The 22,738-nt window shown below is 41.0% G+C and overlaps 3 protein-coding genes across 21 annotated transcripts in view; 2 read left to right on the plus strand and 1 right to left on the minus strand.

The window, feature by feature from the left end:
* Positions 1–1,041: 1,041 nt before the first annotated feature.
* Positions 1,042–4,744, minus strand: LOC124062096 (ADP-ribosylation factor-like 14 effector protein). Its single transcript, XM_046394601.1, has 5 exons — positions 4,461–4,744; positions 3,299–3,494; positions 3,054–3,182; positions 2,436–2,476; positions 1,042–1,821 (listed from the first exon to the last, which is right to left on the minus strand). Exons 1-5 carry the CDS (start codon positions 4,529–4,531, stop codon positions 1,593–1,595), a joined length of 666 nt encoding a protein of 221 aa, XP_046250557.1. The 5' UTR covers positions 4,532–4,744; the 3' UTR covers positions 1,042–1,592.
* Positions 4,669–16,169, plus strand: nr1h3 (nuclear receptor subfamily 1, group H, member 3). 2 transcript variants are annotated; one of them, XM_046394546.1, is made up of 11 exons: positions 4,669–4,804; positions 7,858–8,060; positions 9,431–9,513; positions 9,757–9,999; positions 11,113–11,379; positions 11,544–11,749; positions 11,962–12,141; positions 12,365–12,464; positions 12,811–12,924; positions 13,109–13,203; positions 13,508–16,169. In XM_046394546.1, exons 3-11 carry the CDS (start codon positions 9,471–9,473, stop codon positions 13,652–13,654), a joined length of 1,395 nt encoding a protein of 464 aa, XP_046250502.1. In that variant the 5' UTR covers positions 4,669–4,804; positions 7,858–8,060; positions 9,431–9,470; the 3' UTR covers positions 13,655–16,169. The 2 variants fall into 2 exon arrangements, with proteins under 2 accessions (XP_046250502.1, XP_046250492.1); XM_046394536.1 differs by lacking the exon at positions 4,669–4,804 and adding an exon at positions 7,248–7,268.
* A 1,429-nt stretch (positions 16,170–17,598) lies between these two features.
* madd (MAP-kinase activating death domain) overlaps positions 17,599–22,738 on the plus strand; it is a 44,962-nt gene continuing 39,822 nt past the window's right edge. For 5 of the 18 annotated variants that reach the window (XM_046394406.1, XM_046394440.1, XM_046394414.1 and 2 more), the window contains exon 1: positions 17,603–18,062. The gene's annotated coding sequence lies outside the window, so the exon portion shown is untranslated. Of the gene's footprint in view, positions 18,063–22,738 lie in introns of all 18 variants that reach the window. The other 13 variants (XM_046394390.1, XM_046394456.1, XM_046394381.1 and 10 more) reach the window with 8 other exon arrangements.

Genomic DNA, 22,738 nt, shown 5'->3' on the forward strand with positions numbered 1-22,738 from the left:
AGTGGACAAATTAAAATTTGAGGCTGGGATGATGGCACCCAAAGGCTGATAATCTGACTTTTGTGGTGTCCTCTGTACTTAGACACAAATTGTCCCACTGAGGAAAATATTTTAACTTAGATTTGAGTTTAGAACAAAACTTGAACTGCTTTTGATGAATGGCTTGTTTGCGTCGATTCGCTCTGTGCTCACATCGACTCGTTTTTATAAATATTAATAAGCTTCATCTATGTAGTCCTTTGGGGGGAAGGAAAGGAGCTGTGAAATACACGATGGAGACACTGGCAATACAAACGGCGCAAAAAACAGAACTGCACATTTTTATTACTTTTATGTGATCATTTATACAAATTGGCAAGACCACATTTTCCACCCGTCATCAGTGTGTCCTGGAAATAAGCAGAGCGTGTGGAGGCAACGCAAGCCGCGGACTGCGTGACGTTTGACCCACAGCTGAGCTCAAGGACAGCGCGATGTGTATAAATGACACATTACTGTCTGATCAGCTCTGCAGCTCCTTCCTCAGCCGGCGTGATGAAGTGCTGTGTCATGCTGCCTTTGCTCAGTGCATGGGGTGGGGGAGGGGGGCGAGTAAAAAGACGAGTCCTCTCGTGTCCAGTTTGTGATAATGAGGCCAAAATGGCCTAATGGAAATAAGAAATTGATTACATTTTCAAAAGGGCATTCATTTACAAGGTGGATTACTGAGATGACTCACCAAGACACATTAATTATCGTCTTTACTCGTTAAAAGGACTTCATATAACATCACACTGATGGTGCTTTCTTTAGCACACATACTGGAATTATGACTTTTAGCTGCTACACCAGCCTATGACTAAGCACTGGACTGATATACGTACAGGGAGGCTAAATGTTTCTCCTTTGACCCACCTGCTTTTTATTTTAACACTGAAGAGAGAATATTCTATTAATTTTGCAGTATCCAGCAGCTCCAGAAGAAGAACTGGTCATGATGCTTTCCAGAATTCTTGGTTGAGCTTTTTGTCGTTCTGTTAACTGATAAAACCACTACTGTGCTCTGTCTTAGATTAGCTGTTATATTTCAGAGTTGTTCTCCCTCTCCTGTAAAACATGGTCAGAGATTTGACAAGTCTTTCAGTTTTTCCAATCAAAACAAACATTATGTACATACACATCTTTCTCTCATTCAGAAATGTCACAGGATTAAACCAGCTGAACTACAAATTATACAGTTCTGTGAAACCCTTAATGTTTCGAGTCCTGATGTCAGCATTCAGTTTCAGATGTCATGATTTTTTATTTCTCTTCTGTAAATAATCCAAGCAAAAGTAAAAAATGTCTAAATATATTAAACTACACAAAATGAAACAACTTGATGGGAAAAGGTAGAATTCTGGGTTTCACATTCAGCAGAACACTTTTACTCTCCACAGTTTTCTACCATTGGCAGTAGCTGTCCAACAGCTCATAATTATCAGTCAACAAGAGTTAACAACCATCAAAGTCTTGAATGGTCCAGCAAGACTGATTTTGAAGCTGAATTTCAGGAAGGAGGACGTTTTGATCCCCCAAGAGCAAGCGTTTAAAGCCCCAAGAGTCGCTGCTAACTAAAGGGCAAACTTGTTCCGGATGATCTCTCCGCCCTCCACCTCCACCTGCTCGTAAAGCCACTTCCTGTCGCAGCGGCACTCCACTCCGCACTTGCGTGAGCCGCAGTCGGGGCAGGGGTAGAAGCAGCCCATGCAGTCCACATCCAGACAGTCACACATGTCCTTGCCGTTGGAGAGCAGTCGGCCTTTGCTGTCGTACACTCTGTTCTTGGCTCCCATCATCTGTCTGCACGCAAGAGATCAAACACAGACATAACATTACAACAACATTAGTTTTTGTTTTCTTTAAACGTTTTCTTTGACGCATTTTTCACCCTCTGTGTTTTTCAATAATTGATGTTTCAGTTTCTATGTGACAGAACAAAATGATCACAGCTGAATATAAACTCTCTGTATAAAGATAATTTAATGGTTCAGTGTAGTCGGCATACACCAGACTATCAATGACAATTAATATTATGAAACACTAATACGGGGTGAAAACCTGGGGACAGTTTTGTCTTTCAAATTATAATGATGCAAAGATCAAACCCACACTCAGATTTAATTAATCTCACATTAAGCAGGCTGGTGCCTAAAGGACTGGTATTCCAGCTGTTGTTTTGTCATAAAGTGTTACAGTTTATGATTTTTGAGGCACCAACTTTCCCTAAACCTTCCTCATCTTGTCCCAGTTAACTGATTCCCTACATATGGCACAATCAGTTAGAGCTCAGTGTTTCAAAGGACACTCATTCACTTCAACGAATGACAAAGATAAAAAAAAGTGAAAACTTTAAAGACACACTTCTGTTCTGTACTGTGAGACTGAGATGACTGAGCGGCCACACACTGTCTCACCTGTCAGGTATTTGTTTTCCTCCTCGGCCTCCTCGTCCACCCTGTGGCAAAATGAAACAGTTTATTTTAAATCAATGTGATTAAATTAAAGTGAATTAACGTTTGCTTCCTTGTATAAACTCCCTTTATATCAATGAATAAATCTTACTGACACATTTAATTAACCCTCAATGATAAATAAAACTATTCTGACTGTTTCTGAGGAGGTGAAAGGCACTGAGTAACAGCTGCTACTGAAACCACAGGAAATGCTGCTTTCTTAAACTGTAACTTCAGGTTGTGCTCGTTAGAGTTCTTGTTTTGCTTCACTGGGGCTTTTGCCAGGACTCAAATGTGAACTCAACACAGTTAGTGAGGCTGTAGCATCAGCTGTCCTTTTGACTTTATTATGATTGTGTATTTCATTGTTTCTGATTAGATGAGTCTAAATAAACACAAAGCTGACTTTAAGGCACTTTGTAACAGTGGAAGAAACAGTCTTACAATTGCACGTTTTAGCACATTTGCTACATCGAACTTAAGGTATCCTTCACAAAGTAATTGCTTGTAATTGATATGCCAGTGAAAGCAAATGAGCTCTCACATTCACAGCAGTGACAATGGAAACAGAAAAGTCACCCTTAATCCTCCTCTTTTGTCTCTGCGTATGCTCGTGGCGTCTCTCGCTCTGTCTTGGTCTGCTTGTGTTGCCACTTTATTCACCATGTTTGTCTCTTTTGGCACCACCCCTCTTTTACGAAGTTCAATCTGTGGAATTTTCACAGTTATTTATTCACTTTGTATAAAACAGGATATTTGACTTGTTTACACTGAAAACAAACTGCTAGAGAAGACTAGTTTCTATAATGCTCTTAACTCTGCACCTTTGATGAGTCTTGTCCATGGGTGAAGAGGGTGGGCACTGCATCCTCCCTCAGAAACTGTTTGCCATTGTAGTCCCTGAAGCAGTCGGTCCGGAAATGCTCCGAGCAGAGGCAGGTGTTGGCAGTTGGGATGAAGTTTTTCATCCCCAGGCTGTGCACCCATTTGCTGGCAAGTTGAGGCTTGCTGAGCGGGAACCTGATACAGCGCACAGAAGGTGGGATGCAAATGACTAACACTCTGATAGTTAACTGCCCATCACAGTAGATAACAGATAAATCCTTAACACTACGCATTTTTTGCAAAAGAAAGTACTCTTTATCAGCTATACTAAGCATGTTTCTTAGTTGTCTTAACACCACGCTAAAATGCTTTCTAGCTCTTGAGGCAGTTCACCTGAATGATTAATTTTCGGATAAAAGCATCAGCTAAATGAATGTAATGTCTAAAATCTGTAACATCAAGTTTATTTCTGCGTGTTGGAAATAAGCATCAGCATACATAAACATTTCATCAAAACATCACAAGTCCTCAGCAACTTTCGTGTTAACATTAAGCTGACATGATGTGCATACCTGATACAGGTAAACTGGTTGTCTATGAGCTCTGTTCACATTACAGGTGGTGAAATACAGCAGTGGAAAGCTGCAATTAGCGATCTTCGGGATGCAATATTTATAATCAAACTTTTCATTTTGGTAAGTTAATTCAAACTGTCCACTGATACCTGAATGCTGCTACGTAGCTATCATAAATAATTTGCCATAAAGGCAAATCTTTTGTGGTTTATGCTGCAAGTAGGTTAGAAACTTCTGCGTGCTAGCTCATTTATCAAGCTGGAGCAGAGGACTACTTCAACAAGCACACGTACTAATAGCAGAAAAGTTGCCACATGATGTAATTGCAGGGTTTCAATGGTCGATAAAATCAGGTTATTTAAGATACGAAAACAAGCGTTAACGTCTGCACGATATTAATTTACCAGGACCTATTCGTTCCCGTGGTGAATTTTTAGCTTCCAGTGGTCAACAGGAGATATCACAGATGAAATAATAACTTAGCTAATCTAAAAACTATAAACGCGTTATTCATGTCGGTTTCTATGTTGTGCCAAACTCACATTAAGCTAACGTGAAACGGTTGAAAACTTCCTTTCAAACTTACCTGTAAAATCTTATTTCCGACCCTTTAATAAACTTGTTGTTGCACCCTATTGCCGCACAGATGACGGGCATGGTGTCTTGTTTGCTGAAATAATATTAGACAACAATGTAGGAAAGTGCCGCACAAAACAGTTTGTAATTGTTTTCGTCCGGCTTCTTCTTCGGTGGAGTAAAATGCAATGTCCGGTTGAACTTCCTGTTTTGGCCTGGGCGAGTCTGCCCTCTAGCGGCGGCTCAGTAGCCATCATAATTTTATAGATCATCTTTCCTCATTGTCCTGTGGGTTCCCGCCGCTGATTTTCAACTGAGTTTTTGTGCAGGGTTCTGGGTTAGTCGAGAAAAGGGGTAAGTAGCTAAGAGGGTGATAAATAAACACACATTTGGCCCTCATATTTAACGCATCTGCTCATTTTATTAACGGCAGGGCCACCTACGGGGCAGAGCAGGCAACTACTTTAGGCCCATGGTTCACTGTGTTAATTAGTTTCTGGTCATTAATTTGATTTAATTGCAGAGCTGGAACTAAAGTATGAGCTAAGATGAAGTTCTCAAATATTACCTAATATTGTGTTTACCTTTTGTAAAGGGTCCAGTGTCAAATATTTAACACCTTTATTATTTTTTTAACTTTGCAAGTTATATGTAATGTTCTGTAATTCCCGATTCTTCCTGAATAGTATCACCTGAATCACGGACCATGGTGAACTTCATAGGATCATAACGTCTGTAAGGCTTAACACTGGGCAGCAGACTCCCACGTTGGAGCTCTCACCATGATGAAATCTGTAGCCTGCTGCGCCAGCCGCAGCCTGAACTACCCGGGGCCGCTGAATCACATGATGTAACTACGCTGGCAAGAAAGCTAACATGCTAGCTTTGATTGTCAAAGCCGCTGTCACCAGCCACTAACGGACGGACTAGTCCACCATAACTAACACGTAGTCGCGAACTCATGAAGTGTCTGGCAAGTCAAGTATTTTCTTTTTGTCGTGTTTGTGGTGTTGGGTAGTGTGAAGTTAACTGAGCTAGCTAAGTTGAACTTGTTAAAAGGGAGTTCCTTTCGCGTGTGGCGGTGTTAGGCTAACGTTGACGATATTGGCCTTGTTTGGATTGACTTTGAAGCTAATCTCACCTAAACATCCCTTTGTATATTTTTAACTAGCGGTGTATAAAGGCTGGCGTGGCACACTCAAACATTGCTAAGATTAGCTAGTGCTTACAAGCCGAACTTGTAGCTAGCTAACTGCATTTGCTTGCATACCGACTATTAGGCTGGTAAACTAACTTGGCTAATGTTAGCAGAAAGTCTGGTCTAAACAGCTACGGCGCAGCAGTGTAAACACGAAACTCGTCAAATGTGTTTTTAGTTGCGACTTGTCCTTTCAGTTCTTTGCGTAACACGGTTGCGAAACAACGCTAACGTAACTGACAACTAAACTAACCAACTAGTTAGTTAGGCTGATCGCAAATGTGCTAATTTAGCTTGACAAAGGATGTCAGGCTATGACTGTTTAATCTCGCATCTTGTTTAATTTGCCGGTTTAAGTGTGTGTGTGCCAAAAGAAAAAAGCCCTTCAACATTGCTGGGCCACCCACACAGGTGGTTTCACTTGATTCCCCTGATCAGTCCTCTGTGATCGTGCACAGACTTGATATCTGTAGCACCTGCTCTCAGTGTGGGATGACCTACAGTATCTTTATTGATTGATTGATTGATTGATTGATTGATTGATTGATTTGTGACCTCACATAATTTCCAGCAAAGCTTCACCCAGTATTAATCTGAGCAGAGGTCCCCTGTGAGAAGAAGTGAAAACATCTGGGTGGCTCTGCGAGGCCTTGAAGCACTGAGTGTACTTCTTCTTCTCCTCCTCCCATCAGAGGTGTTGCTGGGAGCGTCGACTCATTTTGGAGCCCGTGACTCCTGAAAGCCCTGACTCTTTGCTTTCACATGAAGTTGTTGCTGATTATGGTAGTCCAGTTTTGCTTCACCGCGGAGAGTTACATCCGCCGGTACTCTGAGAGTATAAGAAAGGGACATTTCCCACCCGTTCATGCTGACTTGGAGTCATGTATGAACACAACTTTCTCTCAATCTCTGATATGAACTGGGACATGGATGCAGATTTCTCAGGCTTTGTTAGTGTCCTCAGCACAGCGTTGCTGATAGGACTACAACTTGAAATTATTTTCAAGTTCATCCTTTAATTATTGTTTGGTCTGTAACATATCCAATATCAAAGATGATCATTATAATTCCACAACCCATGGGTTTAAATATTGAAGTATCTTACTATGTCCAGCCTTTAGTCACCAAAGGTTGGTATTTGATTTAAGTTTTAAGTTGTTACTGATTAATTTGCTATCTGTCTGCTCTATTTGCTAAAATGTCTTAAGTCAGTAGTTCTGTTTACACTCGCTTGTTGTATAAACAGTCAAATTTTAGCTCTCAGCAAAATTTTGCATTACAGATTTAGCTGAATTACAAAATTGTTGCCATCATGGCAAGTGTAAGGTAAGAACTGGTCCTTTCTTTTAATTTAAGCTATAATATTTATTTCTGAGTTATAATCAATTATAGCGAGCTATAATGATTAAATCATTATTGTGACACCCATTTGGATCTTATTCAGTGTCATATTGATTTTTGTTGGTGCTTCATTTAATTTCCCAGAGTCTATGAAAACATGCACATGGACAAAGGTGGCTGGCTGATAAGATGCAGGGGACATTGGACTTGAACAGAGAGATCAGGGTGGGGATGACATGAGTTCACAGGAAGAGCAGAAAAGTTTTACAACCAAAGAATGTCAGTTCACCCTATAAAAGATGATACCTTTTGATTACCAGACCCTGTGTTTGTAAAAGCAGATTTTAGAGCCTGTTACAACAGATGTCAGACGTGCTCAGACTTACGATCCGCGATGCTTACATGGCATTTGACATATTGATTTGTGGTTTCTCAATATGCGAGTATTAGACCTGTTCTGAAGCACTCCCTGCTTTGAGTCTTTCTCTTTCACACAAACAACTGACACATTCAGGCTGCATGTAATGTTGCTTCTGTGGATTTTCTTTGTGTACACTGTATGAAACTGACAGAATTTGAGTAGTAGCAGCTTTTAGATATTGGGATCTCAGGCCGTGGACAACAGTACAGGTTATGTTTTGGATGAAAATGAGGTTATTAATCTTAATGTATATGTGTGATATGACGCTGTTTCAGTAATATGGCCTTTTTAAATTCTCAAACAGGAAAAAGCTGGAGCACTTCAGCCCTCACCTCAGCCATGACCAATAGTAACCTCTGGTGTCCCCCCCCTCCCTCTCTCTCTCTCTCTCTCTCTCTCTCTGTTTGTCTGTCGATTTTCCCTCCTGTCTCCCATTGGACATTGTAGAAAGGGACTTGTCTTCTTTCCTACTCAGTCTCTTCAAGATACTGAGTCATTAAACTTCCGCCCAATAAGTCACAGGGGTTTTGGCGTACTCAGGTCTCCTCAGGCAAGCCAGTCCTCCATCAGCGCAGGGATATCGACAGACTCAAGTTGTGAACTCACATGGGAAAGATGGATAGGCAGTAAATAAGACATCAACTTCAGAGGTAAGGTCACTGCAACACTATGTCTGTCACAGAGTCACTGTGGCAGTTTTACTTGAGATAGACTTTAAATAGGCCTAAAATGCTGTCCGGTTTTGTTATTATTTTGACATTGATTGGTGTTATTTATTGCAAATCCTTTGCAGTGTCAGTTTAAACATTTTAAGTTGTCTCAGTGGTGAAATGTCCGGGGTAGAGTTGAAAAATCCCATAGGAATTTAATTCTTTCTTTGCAGTAAATTTGTGATGTTGCTGCTTAATGCTGACATGGACGTTTTAAAGGCAGACATATTATTAGTCATAGTCACGCTGTGCGTCACTTTAGGGTAATATGCTCCAATATTAGGTGAACACAGTCACAACTGGTATTGTTAAATGATGTTACGTACCTTTCACGACTTTTGTTAAGATGGTTTTGAGTAATCCCATCAGTAACTTTTTGTTCTCGAGCTTGTTGTGCAGTGTTGTATCACAGGGCCCGACTGTCACTACCAGACCTGATTTTCATGGTGGTTACATGATACAAACTTATCAAGAACACAAGTACACATGCCCGTAGTCGTATTGCTGCAGAACCTCTCTGACACAGGCTCAATATAATCTGAACATGTATGTATTTATACCCTGTGTGTTGGCACAGTCCTTGTGCATTTTGTTATCTTGTGTGTGAGTGTTGGCGCAGTTCAGTCTCAGTGATTATCACTACCTGTGAATCAGGCACTAAACAGAATAACCAGTTTTGATTTTGACACCCAAGACCTTATTGTCCACCATCCAAATCAATGAGCAGGATTGCCTCTGTGGTAATAGTGCAAGATTTTTTCTATGATTTTTATCATTTGTCAGATATTTAATATCATTTTTATTTGTCACAGCAAATTACAGGCAGCCTGTATTTTTAAACCGGGGGTTCCTTCTTGCAAGTGGGTTAAGAATAGTGACAAAATCATGCATGTTTGTCTGCTGAATCAGTTTCCTGAAATGCCCCATATGTGGCTGATGACAAACTTTCATTTCTGCTTTCACAGCCAGTTGGCTTTCCTGTACACACATTTTTATAGGGAGGGTCAGCGTCTCTTTCACTTGTTTTAGATCTTTCGAAGAAGTGTATTATGCTGTGTAAGATGATAAACGCCCTGCCCTTGATGTCATTTAACCACATGCCTGTTTTGAATGTGCCCACAGACTGCATGGGGTTACTGTGCTCCCACAGTGTTGGCAGGTTGTACCCAAAGATTTTGTTTCAGGGGATTTCCTTTCTGGTTATGCTTTGCTTTGGCTTGCACTAAGCCAGCATTTAGTTTATAGTTTTGCCTTTGATTTGGTTGAATTGCCTACATGATTGAGTTTGGTTTCTTCTTTTTATTTTGCAGGTACATGTTGATTTCGTTATGACAAGCTGCTGTGCAGAAGATGTCCACGCTGTCAGTGACTGATATCCCAGATGTTGGTCATGGTAAGAGGAACCATTTTTGCAGTAGTGTACTGTGTGAGCTCAAGCTGGAAGTTTTCTCAGTACATGTTTTTGTTTTACTATAACACAAAGTTCGTATAATGTTGATCATTGATTTCTAATAAAATCAATCGTAAATAAAATCATTCATTAGTTTTTTGAGATGCATCTATATATGAAACATGACTGGTATCTAGCAGTTTTTGCCTGATAAACGTCATCGCGGGATGTTTTTGAATGTGTCAGATGAGAGTAAGGTGTTTGACGGGGCCTCTGAGCTGCAGCTGGACTGCATGGTTGAGGAGAGCAGTGGAAGCAGTACGATGAAGCATGACGGGTTGCTGTCGCTGGCTGACCTCTCCCACCCAGATGACTTCCCCGTCCCCCCTCATAATGGCCCTTCGCTGACTGAGATGAGCAGCCCTCTGCCAATAGACCCAAGTGACATTAAGGTGGATCCAGCTGCAGGTGACACGTCTACCAGCGCGGGTGAGAAAACTGCTTCAGTACACAACTTTAATGTTTCTACCGGAATTGAGATTAAATTTGAACCCTTGTTGTATTGCAGTCATAGCGTAAAATAAATAGCACACGTCCTCGTTGGAGGGAGTGTCTAGCTGTGTATCTGGAAAAACGGCCTGCAGTTTCTGTAAATGTTACTGCTTTAGTCAACATTAATCACCACTGAGGACATCAGTGAGTGCACCACTTTCTGAGAATGAAATTGTGAGTGCAGGCGTCTTTGGTCAACGTGCAGGGAAATCATTATCTTAATCTTTAACGGAAGGATATTTTCTTGTTCATTCAGTCAGCCTCTCATATCCCAGGATTAAATCTTATATAGCAGTGTGTGTGTATCTGTGTCTGGTGTGTTTCTTCAAGTATGTCTGTGTGTATGCGTCACTGGACTGGTGTGGCAAGTTCCACAGACAAGAATAACCAGTATTCTTTTTCTGCTAATCCCCGTCTTCTCTCTCCTTTTTGTACCACAGTTGTCGGTACTTATTTTAGCTTAATTGCCGCATTTAGAGAAGAAAAAGCGTTGCTGAATAAACACACTGTGGTACCAGTTAGTGAAGTGCACTGCATCAGTTATTCTTGTTTTTATGAATGTTGAAAGAAGTATTAGTATATAGTCTGGATCAGACAGTACAAGTGCATCTAATATACTGTTAAGTCAGTGTATTTATTTTGTTGCACACTTACTCGGTTGTAAAGGGCTTGATGAAGTATATGTATATTTGAGACACAATAACATATGCTGTTTTTAAAAAATAAATAAATAAAATATTTTCTTATGATCAGGACTTGAAAGATGTATGGCAGGAGGATGTGCATGGCCCAGTGAATTTGCTTTGTATGTTTTGCATTATGTGCTTGCTCATTTTGCATACAAAGCCGTCTGTGTCTTATCTCTGCTGAGATATGATGCCTGGAAGAACTCATCTTTTCTTCATTCAAATAAAGGTAGACAAGCAGGCATTGCCAAGTGTCCAGGACTCATCAACCGGCTGCTGCCTCGGAGAATGTCCTTGACTGGAATTGTTGAAAGTGCTTAACATGGTTTATCCACGCTTTTTTTTCCTTTTAATGCGTGTGTAGATGGTCAGCCAGTGAAGAGAAAGAAGGGTCCTGCACCAAAGATGCTTGGCAATGAGGTGTGCAGTGTGTGTGGTGACAAGGCCTCTGGTTTCCACTACAATGTGCTGAGCTGTGAGGGCTGCAAGGGCTTCTTTCGACGCAGCGTCATTAAAAGTGCCCAGTACTCCTGCAAGAACAACGGCCACTGTGAAATGGACATGTACATGCGCCGCAAGTGCCAGCAGTGCCGCCTGCGCAAGTGCCGGGAGGCGGGCATGCTGGAGCAGTGTGAGTGTCCGCCTGCCAAATGAATCGGAGAAAAATTTAGATCCCACCGCGTTTTGGCATGTGGGATTGGAAGCCAGGGTGAAAATAATGAGAATAAAACGGATTATCCTGTTCACTGAGGGAGTCAGCTTTAGTCAAGACGTGCTTCCTTGTTTGACCTGTAGGTGTGCTCTCCGAGGAACAAATCAGACTAAAGAAGATGAAGAAGCAGCACGAGGAGGAAACGGCTCGCACGTCCACAGAGGTCACCCCCACCCCTCTGCAGGAAGTGGCCGCGCTGGATCCACAGCAGCAAGAGATGATTGAGAAGCTGGTGGCCATGCAAAAGCAGTGCAACAAGAGGTCTTTCCTTGAAAGACCAAAAGTGACAGTAAGTGAACATCTGAGATGGATAAATAGATTTGATTTGTTTTTGACCAGCTAATTTTCCCTCCGTCTGTTTTTTTTTGTCAAAACGTGCTCAATTTGAGCATCTCTGCCGTCCAGGTTTAACCTGGAGTATGCTGTTTGTGTCATTTTGAAAATCAGTGAAATGTTTACCCTCAGCTAACCAATTCATACATTTGTGTGTGTGTCCAACAGCCGTGGCCGCAGAGTCAGGACCTGCAGAATCGAGAAGTGCGTCAGCAGCGGTTCGCCCACTTCACTGAGCTAGCAATCATGTCGGTCCAGGAGATTGTGGATTTCGCTAAGCAGCTTCCTGGTTTCTTGGAGCTCACAAGAGAGGACCAGATTGCTCTGCTCAAGACGTCTACCATTGAGGTTTGTCTTGTCGTGTCAGCTTTGATTTTGAAATGTTGGCTTAGCTCTCAACTGTACATTATTGATTTAAATTTAGCACTGATGCAAGTGAACTAAAAGCAGGAACCTTCTAGATGAAAGAACAGTGTACTTATTTTAAAAATATTGTAGTACGGTCATAATTCGTGGCAGTTCATAGCATGGCACAATTTTGCTCTCACCAAAATGTGTGTTTCTCCCTCAGATTATGCTGCTCGAGACATCACGGCGGTACAATCCTGCTATTGACAGCATTACATTTCTGAAGGACTTCAGCTATAATAAGGAGGATTTTGCCAAAGCAGGTGCGTTTGCTCATTTCTGCCTGTTTTGCATGTCCTGTCTCCATATAAATAACCTTTTTTTCCATGCCTGTTGCAACAACCAGACAGTCTCCCTGACCTATGAAATTGATTAAGGCTGTGTATAGTTGTAACAAAAAAGGTATGTTTATTATGTAATCTAAATGTAGATAAAGACAGATAATATTTATTTTATATTACATAAACCTTTTTGCTCTTATGTCACCATTTCCAGTAATGGCACTAATACTGAAAAGGAAAAAACCCTTTGTGCTTGTTTCACCAAATTCCCTTTTTTAAAGTGATTTTGTTTGTTTCCTTGTCCCTGTTTCACCTCTCATCTCCTCAGGGCTTCAGATTGAGTTCATTAACCCAATCTTTGAGTTCTCGAAAGGAATGAACGACCTGCATCTGGACGAGGCCGAATATGCCCTTCTCATCGCCATCAACATCTTTTCTGCAGGTCAGAATTCACAAACCTCACAACCTGCAGTGAATCCTCTGCATACAAGGCCCCAAGTGAAAATGTATTTATGGCTAATGCTGCCCCTGTCAGTTCTTCAAGGGACAGAATGGACAAATCTGATAATCTGTAAGAAAAGAGATCAACAGGTGTCTGTCTGTTTTGTTTGGTAAACTCTGTTTAGATCGGCCAAATGTGCAAGATCACGATCTGGTGGAGAGGCTGCAGCAACCCTATGTGGACGCACTGCGCTCTTACATCATGATAAAGAGACCAAATGTAAGTGTCCAGCGGTTCACGTAACCTCTTGTGACCACCGGTATGTCAGCGTAATCTGGTGGGAGTCCTCTCAATAAGCACATTGGGTCAGGGCTCAGGTTCAGTTGTTTTGCTCAGACAGTTACGAGATGAGAAAGGCCATTTGGAGGAACTGTTTCTGCTGTAACGCAGCTACTAAATGTAAGCCACCTAAATCCTTTGTTGTTTTTATCAAATCAACTGAAAACCGTGCTGCAGTTCAACGTTATAAATCATTCCTACAGATGTGATTGCAGGAAGTCACCTGTTTCAAATGTTTCCTCAGGATCACTTGATGTTTCCCCGTATGCTGATGAAGCTGGTGAGCCTTCGTACACTAAGTAGCGTCCACTCCGAGCAGGTTTTTGCCCTTCGCCTCCAGGACAAGAAGCTTCCCCCGCTGCTCTCCGAAATCTGGGACGTCAATGAGTGACTGAAAGCCTGATGCCACACCGTGGCTTTGTTTGTGAAGCCTGAGACAGACATGGCATCTGGAACACTGACTCCTTTCTGCCCATCTGGTCAGGGATTGGTTTTAGCATTGAGGATTTGTTTTTCGGTGGGAGGAGAGCAACATTGCCTTTTGCTCTCCGACAGACTGCTAAATGATTTGTGTTGAAAAGAAGAAACGTGAGCACCCAATTCTCTTTGAGCATTTTGTCGTTGTTCTTTTTGTGTAGATGCTGACGTGATTATGGCGATGTTTAATACCAGCATCAGGCTCTTTAGCCAGATATCTCTGATTTAATATTTGTTGAAAGTTATATCAAATCTCTAGAGCAGTTCTATACTCATCCTCTAAGAATTACTGTTAGAAATCTCTGAGCAGGTCTTGGCTATGGCTGTCTCAAACATCAGGATTACAGCTGCACGTTTGCCGTCGTGCAATAGGTTGAAATGGATACAGAATGAAGCATGAGCAGACCCCTTCCTGCTGTTCACTTTATTGATGTTAGGCTAAAACGGTAGGCCATCTGGTTGGGGTTGTGCATTGTCAAATGGCAACAAATAGTTTGTGTTACTTTTGGGGTAAGTGCAGAAATCAAAAGTTCAGTGTAGTCACTCAGGTAAAGTAATGTGAAGTAGACCTCTGCAGATTGGAGGCTTCTTTAATTTCTGTTAGATTACTTTTTCTTCCAAGTGCATAAGGGACCCTTTTGGTCATTTATAGATGCCCATTAACTTTGGTGTAAATTGTATATTTATTTTCACAATAAAATTGTATAGAATGCACACATGAAAAGTATCCACAAGATTGTACAATCACATACTAACGCACAAGAAAGTAAACCTCTACCCTCTGCAGGTGGCTAGCAAACGGTGTCCTCCTTGGCAGGAAATGTTGTGACTAAATTCTTTTTTTTTTTTTTTTTTTTTTTTTTTTTTTGTAAACATATAAATATATATATTCCCAGAGCACTGGTACCTTGAAATAGGTGGTACTAACATGTCTTTAAATTCCACGAAAAGTTTAAATGGGAAAAAGGAAGTCAAATAATCATCTCTGTGACCCTGCAAATAAAACCCCTTCCTGACAAAGTTGTATTCTCAAATCACAAAAGGAAAGGACTGCCTCTGTTAACAACTTACTCGTCCTTGTGTGTGTGTGTGTGAGATGTACTTTTATTCATTTCATTACAGAGCAGTACAGTTATTTTCATATTGATTGTTTTGTAACACAAGCGTTTAAACGTGGGCGAAACATATAAGCAAAACAAACGTAGTTTGAACAGGATGTAGAGCATTTCACAGCCTTTTATTTTTGATAATGTTCTGAATGAATGATACTGAGGAAAACATACAGCTGAAGATCCAGTGGAAAACGAGTTTAATCTAAAGGTCTACCAGAGTCTTGAGTATCTTCCTTGAATGGGTACTCGCCGCTCAACAGCTTTAACTGGTCAGAAAGTCTCACTAAAATCTGTACCAAAACCTTTTTATTAACAGTGAGCAGAGAACAACAGGAAGAGAGTAGAAGCGTTGAAAATTTAAGTTAATTAACTACAGAAATTTAGATGTTTATGTTCATGCTGTGTTTTCCATACATTCTCCTGTGCTGTGTAAACTTGAAACGCATTATGGATGCTAAAGGAATGTCAATGCAAATTCACAATTGTGAAGTTTATTCTGTCTTCATACTCTCATACGGTTGAAAACTGGACAAAATAATGCAAGTCATTGCAGCCTGGTTTTGTAATGACAGTGGCAGTTAAATTCAGGCATTAAACATTACTTTAATGCTTTTCTTTATTTTCAGCTAAATTGTTTTAATTGCTTGTAATAAAATTGCATTTAACAGCTAACATGATACATGATTCCTTACATAAGCACAGGCACAAGTGGTGTCCTTTGCGATCATGCTAACTAGGTTTGATTTGAACTGGATTAGATAATGTTTCCACAAGCACTTGGTGATGGATAAAATTCAATGTTAGACTTGGATTGTCCCCCCCACCCTTTTCATCCACCAATATGTCCATATTTCCATGTTTTTGTTTAAATGCTATGGATCTCCCAGATGGCCAAGCCATGTTTTTTAAAAACAGGCCTTTTTCACAGCAGACATTTTGACTTGTCGCAGCAGGAAGAGCACAGATGTTACTGATAGCATTAAAAAATGGCTCTAGTATATTCAAGTGTCCCAGTAAGTCATGAAGACAGCTAGCCTCATCATATATCCTATTTACACCTGCAGTTTTTCTACTGTGACATGTTAAAAGTGTCTCCTGTGAGAAACAACTTGTTTCATATCCCTGTCCATTGCACGGTCTTAAAACCCAGTCTTAACAGATCAAGGGATTAATATGTTTCTTACCAGTACAAATCTAATAATGATAAAAGCATAAAATGGTGAGTTAACTGCCTAGGTTGTATTTGCCATTCAGTTAAACTATGTTGTATAAAATTAATTTTTGTTTTATTGTGTTGATTAAATGATCTGATGGCAACTTGTTGACTCTGATTTTAAACACCGACTTCCTCCATCATGACATAAAAGACTGTAGATGGACAGCAGGCTGTGAGCTCCACCTATTGGTTGGTTCAATCAATACAAATTGATATTTTCCTTCCAAGTTATTTATTATATGTCCAGTAGTGCAGTATGTTCTTGAGCCTGCAGAACACCTGAAAGCCTCCAGTTATATTTCTGCTACTGGAAGCAGTCTTTAGGTGTGTTTGCTATTTTGAAAGTTGCCCAAAATGAATGTCAAACAGGAGAATTTCCTGAGGCACATTTTTCATAGAGTAGTAACATATAAAGACAAAAATCTGGCTTTCTGGCTTTTTTTCTGACTGCAAACTATCAAGCCTTTTGTCTTCCTTCTCGGACAGATCCTCTAAAAATGTGTGTCTGTGCAGCATTTTGAAATGACACTCCTGCTTTGTTTCAGTTGGACATGCAAAACTTTCTTTTGTGTCCCTTTTCAGCAGTGTGAGCTTTGCTTTTGGGTTTTGGTTTGCTGCTTTCAGGTTACCTCTAGTCTAACACTAACACTAACTATCAAGTTTAAAAGTAGCCTCTGTAATATTGAGGTAAATTGTACATCATATCCCAGTGGATTCTGAATGGTTTTCTGTACTCTGATCTGATGAGTGCAAAGCATCAGTTATTGACCGAAATCTTTGTTTATTAGTGTACATGTTATGTTAATACTGTAGGTATCTCCTTGTGTATAATTTGTCACCTCCAATCTCATTTAATTCCTGTCTCAAAAGAGACAGGACACTGGAAACATTATTGATGTATAGAGATGCAAACTATTTTAATATCTTTAACTCCTGAAAACTATCGTTTTGTATGTACAGTATATATTAAAGCTATGCTGTAGTGCAGATATGTTTGTCACTTTTTTGTCGGTCACAGTTTGACTGACACAAGTGCAAGTCAAGACTGAGTTTTTATCAAGCCTTTCAAAGCTACAAAATAGGTATGCAAAAATATTTGATTTTCACAGATGATGAGTTGCCTCTCGAAGATATCCTTCACAGAGGATGTTGCCTGAAATATACGCAATACTAAGCTATCGTATATTGAACCGATGAAGGTTTGGAGAAGTGCTGAGATGAACATCTGCCATCTGGTTGTGAGGTAAGGACCGCAATACGAGATGACACCCTCAATAATAACAGTCACGTTTTGCAGCTCAACACTAATATGTAAGAGTAGTTTTTACATTAGTTCTGAACTTGAGCTTAGCTTTGACATGCTACATAAATGTATTATTGATATTTAATTTTAGCATAACATCTTTTCCTTTCACTAATTCAAACGGTCATGAATTGTGATTAAAACCTACACAGTTTGTAGGTGGTGGGGTGGCTATCAGACCATATGTACAGGTCCCCCAAAAGACTTTGACCGGCCCTGTTAGCCAATAAAACATCGTAAAATACTGCAAACCGTTCAGACTGGTGATTGAGTGAACTACTGCTACAGACACACTAACGTCAGTCCACTTGGGAACACAAAGGGGCTTTCGTCAGGCTTGTTTTGTCGCTTCCGTTAGGACGGACTCGGAGTATGCGGAACTCCTTGCAGACGGATGATGATGAAGAGGATGTTGTGAAGGCAGGTTGTAACAGACCGAGGCAGCGCTCAACGAGCGCGGAGGCTTACACACAGTCCGCATCGTTTCTTAGACGGAGAAGCGAGCCTTTTCAGCCGTCGTCCTTGGTCAATGTTTCCCATGAAACACCGTATTCTGAAAGACAGAAGGGCGAATTCAGACCAACAGCGCTACCCCCTCTCACCGAGACCGAAGAGAGCACCCACCACCCAGGCCGTCATCAGCAGCTGGCTTGGCAGCGAACGTTAGCGGCTAATCGGCTAATGTAAGCAGGTAAGGATGTCCTTACTGTAAAGCCTCTGGTCTTCGACGACACCCACAGCATTGCTGGCGTCTGTTTTGAACCGTTGCCGTCTGATATCGACACCGCTCGGTGCATTTGACAGGTTAGCGTTACTATGAGACAAATAAGTCAAGCTACTCTTAGCAGCTAGGCAGCTAACCAGCTAATCCATCCGTGACGTAGGAAACCATAAAGCTAGCAGAGTGGAGGTGAGGGGGGATGCATCGTTGGTGTGAACATGTAGCGTTAGGACGAGCCAAGGCCTGACAGGTTGTCATAAATATCAAATGAACAAGACGGCCACAATGTCGCCCGAAGCTATCAGGTGGGGTCGGCATCACCTTGTCAACATTTGCTTTAATGTTACCGTGAATGCTATTCTCCTCTCAGCCTGGGCTGTTTGTCCTTACTCTAGTCCCCCCAGTTAGCTTGTAGGGTGGCAGAATTCCCACTACACCTGCAAACTAACGATAGGTTAGCTAATGTTGTATATTATTATCATTATTATTATTTTTTACTCTGTACCCGACACCCATTCCGTTCAAATCGTGTGTCGTTGTAAACTCAGCATCGTTTTGCAATTGCATTTTTTCCCACAATGTCAAACCAGCTTCCAACAAAACACATGACACTGGGCTGAGCACGGAGCAAGGTGAATGAATGGGCTTATTTGGTCCTGTTGCTAAATAATCTCATATCCATTTATGTATCCACAGTATGTTTATATGTAATGTCATATTGGCAGGTATGAATTGGTCATTCATAAACATTAGGGACTAGTATCCCTGGGCCTGATTGCAAAATATATGTGAAAACAGTCACATACAAATACATCATCTACCATCCACTGGAGTTTCTGAGCCATGGGTCAGGGGTCACCTGTGTGGGTCTGAAATGTGGATGGAGTCAAGGAATATTTTCTAAAAAAAGAAGTATGCAAGTCATCATTGTTATATAATACGCTCAGAGCTGAGCTCCATCGCAGTCACTCAAAGTAAAAGCGAATAGTGTTCAATTCGATGTGACAGCTTGTGCGATGGCACACGACTCCAATGCAACCAGACACCACACCAGTGCACCACCTATTACTGTTACTACAGAAGTGAAAGGTGAGCCAACAGGAATGAATGCAAATTGTACGCAATTATTATCGTATTGACAAGGAGAGAACAAGCCAGTGCAAATGCTTTGGTTACGTAAAGTTTGCCACCACGCGGTTCATCTTTATGAATATTGTACTCTCAGTTAAATAAAAGAAAAAAACGGTAATGTAAGAAGAAGTGAGAATGCAATGATCGATACTTTCTACATCTATCCTCCATCCTTCTCTTGAGCGTATCCATTGGGAGGCAACTGCTGTTCGTTGTGACTGGCAAGCAGTGCTGTCCATGTTGGAGGCCTGTGAATCATATCTATCTCCTCTCTGAGCTTATATAACCAGTGAGTGCTGCCTGCAGACCACACTGACCAGAGTCATCTGTTGTGTTAACCTACATCATTATCTTGCCTTTAAAGATTACACAGTGTCAGGGTGATTCTTTTATCTCTCTCTCTTTTTTTTTAAACAAGACGAAACAAGATTCAGTACCAAACTGAGTCATTAAATGCAATCAGTGAAGTGGCGTAGTCCTTCCATCGTCATCTAAAAATAATGCTATTCTGTGTCTTTGTGCTGGTTGAGTCTGCCTCCAGTGCTGCTTTCAGCTCTGCTGCTTCATGAAATTACCATTTTGGCTTTGTACCAGGAAGCGCTGATGTTGCCAGACCAGCACGTTGATTCATTGTCCTGATGGTTTTGTAAGATAAATAGGGTTAGATCTGTGTTCTGCTTACGCTTAGCCCTTACTGTTGGAATATTTTCTTGCTGGAATTATTTCCTGGATGTACTTAGCCGTCGCTGTGAGGAAGCTTGAAGGTGTTACCACTCCTACAAGCTCAGAGTTATACCATGTATGTGGAAACAGCTAGAGATGTGTAGACAAACTAACTTTGTGTTTCACCATAAGGGTGTGTATTCTCACAAGTCTCCCACAGCGGATATACTTGATGTTAAGTGACAGTTAACTTTGGTCTTCTTCTTCTTTGTTGCCATGCAAAAGCAAGTGGGAGTCAGTCAGACTTGGAGTGTATTTGAATAATTTTACGTAATCAGTGCTGACATTAAGATGACTCAACGGGACATGTTTCAGCCCACTGTGTGAACCACACACATGAAAGACTTTTGAACTGGTTGGTGTTAGCCAGTATACTCATTCCTTATGTTAATCCTATCAAGGATGGATCAGCTTCATTTTTTCACAAATTAGAAAAAAAACCCAAGGAGTATTCTGGAACTGAAGTAGTTATCTTTTTATGCTAATGGTGCAAGCATTGTCTATTTTAGATTTCTTTGGCAATTAAGTCAAATTTTGTTCCATTAAGATGCCTCTCTGTGAATGGCTTCTCTACTTGCAGTTGGAGCTATTAGACATAATTAGACCCATAATGCATCTGAAGCCCTAATGTTCATCCGCTGGATACTCGCTAGCTGCGTCACACGCCGACTGTGCCATGGCGGCTTGGGTCTATGGCAGGCTGTGTCAGGATGTGTGACTGCAGTGTCCCACAGATGACTTACATGCATTCTGTTTCTCTGCTCTGTTGTGTTTGTGTGTCAGCTCTTTTTTTGCCTAACAGGCTCACAGCGTTTATTTGTCCCTGGCAGACATTTATGTCTAATCCCGCATTTCAATTTCTGTCGGTTCTTAATGACAGTTTAGGTTGTAACAATCAAATAATTTTTGCAACAAACAGAAGGAAAATACCATCTCATTATTTCTGCTGATGTTGTTGAAAAACCAGTGGGTGTAGTGAGTATTTTTATTCATTTATTTATTTATTTTGTGCCATGCTTTCTGTTCCGAGGGGCAGATTTTCTCTTTATAATGTAATGTTCAAAACTGAAGCATAGAGAGAGAAAAAAACATATTGCCAAGCCGGTAACATGTAACTAAAGTCCGAAGACAATGGAAAATTATTAGATCAGTACTTTTACATCCAAGCCGTACTCAGCTGAAGTATGTCACTGCATGTTTTTGCCGTTGTCTCGTTACACTGCAGTTCAGTGTTTAAGATCCTGCCAGCCACACGGCTTGCTGGCAGGATAGATGGACTGGTAGTAGTCGATTGTGACTGCAGTAACAGCACGGGAAGACGCGTTCCCATGTGATCTGGTGTATCACTTGCTACGCCATAGTATGTTTGTCATTTTCTGATCTGCAAAATAGTCTTTGACCTATGCTGAACTGAGTGCAGTGCAGTGACACATTTTGTAGTCTTTCAGCTACAGTTACTCCCACGGTTTTCAATCAGTATGCATGAAGGGAATGTGTGAGCCACTAAATTATAGGCCCGTTGGCTTATCAGTGCAGGGATAACAGTGAAAAACTGCTCTCCTTATGGTGTTTGTGTTTCAGGGTGGAGTTTCTGTATGTGCCATTTGTTGGTGGAGTTTGAAGGCTCTTCACTGTGGCGTGCCTTGTCGGTGAAAGTAGATCCTGCCACTGTAGATTTTTTTTTTTTTATTAATTGCACGTGTATTACAGTCACTTGTGGGCTTGTCCTGTGTCCTGTCAGGCGGGTTTTAACACCTTGGAATTTTTTTCATCGTTTCTGCTTCACTGGAATTGGTAGTATAATATATATATAAAGTGTAATCTAATGATATGTGTGCCTGGTTCCCAGCTGTCTCAAGTTAGCAGGCTGGTTTTGTTGCTCGTCCCTTCAGAATGAAAAAGCTTTCTGTTTAAGAGCCGCCATTTTGTATCAACGTTTAACAATCATGCTGGGAGAAATCTGTTGTGGAAAAGACAGATTCAAAGTTCTCCTCTGACTGTAGTCTTCACTGAAGCCACAAGCTGCTCTTTGAAATGAAAATGCCCATTGTGCTCTTTTTATGTGAAACACAATTGTGATTAACAGTAGTTTACTAAAAAGCTGTTTCATTTATGTCTGTATGAGTTTGATCCTAACCTCTGACCTGTGTGACCGTGTGTGTGTGTGCGTGCAGCTAATAGTATGGCATGTAATGTCTATAGAAATGTGAAAATAAATGGTCTCTCTGTTAATAATCTCCGACGAAAGTGTTAAGAGTTCCACCCAGCAATTCCCTACCCTCTCCTGTTTTATTTGTTTTGAAATGGAGTGACTTACACATTCTCATCTTAGCTTTATGAGAGTACATCCAGAAGACTGCTCCTTTGAGATGACCAAGCGCCTGCGTTGTTGGTGTAGCCTCGTTTATGCGAAGCTCAGTGTGCTTTGAGTGCAGTATCCTGTATTTACAGTTTTTGAAGTTGTAATATTGTCAGGGAATAGCTGTTCTGTGATAGCTGTAGCTGTTTTTAATGTTGACATGTAAGAAATTTTCATTTCGCTGTGTCACGTTGGTATTTAGCGATCGCAGTGTCTTGAGAAGACCCGAGACTTGTATGAGACTTGTATTTTCTTAATTATTTAAAGCCAAAATTGAATTCATTTTGATTGTAATTGAAAATGACTTTCCATTAACTACACAGCCCCGGTGATGATTGAGTTAGCTGCAGTCACCTGTCAGTCACAGAGCTGTAAGGGCCGTAGGGCAAGCTTTAAAGGGTGCTCATTCAACCAAGGCCCCTAAGCTGCTTAC

The sequence above is a fragment of the Scatophagus argus genome, chromosome 1 (genome assembly GCF_020382885.2).
Source record: "Scatophagus argus isolate fScaArg1 chromosome 1, fScaArg1.pri, whole genome shotgun sequence".
NCBI lineage: Eukaryota > Metazoa > Chordata > Actinopteri > Scatophagidae > Scatophagus > Scatophagus argus.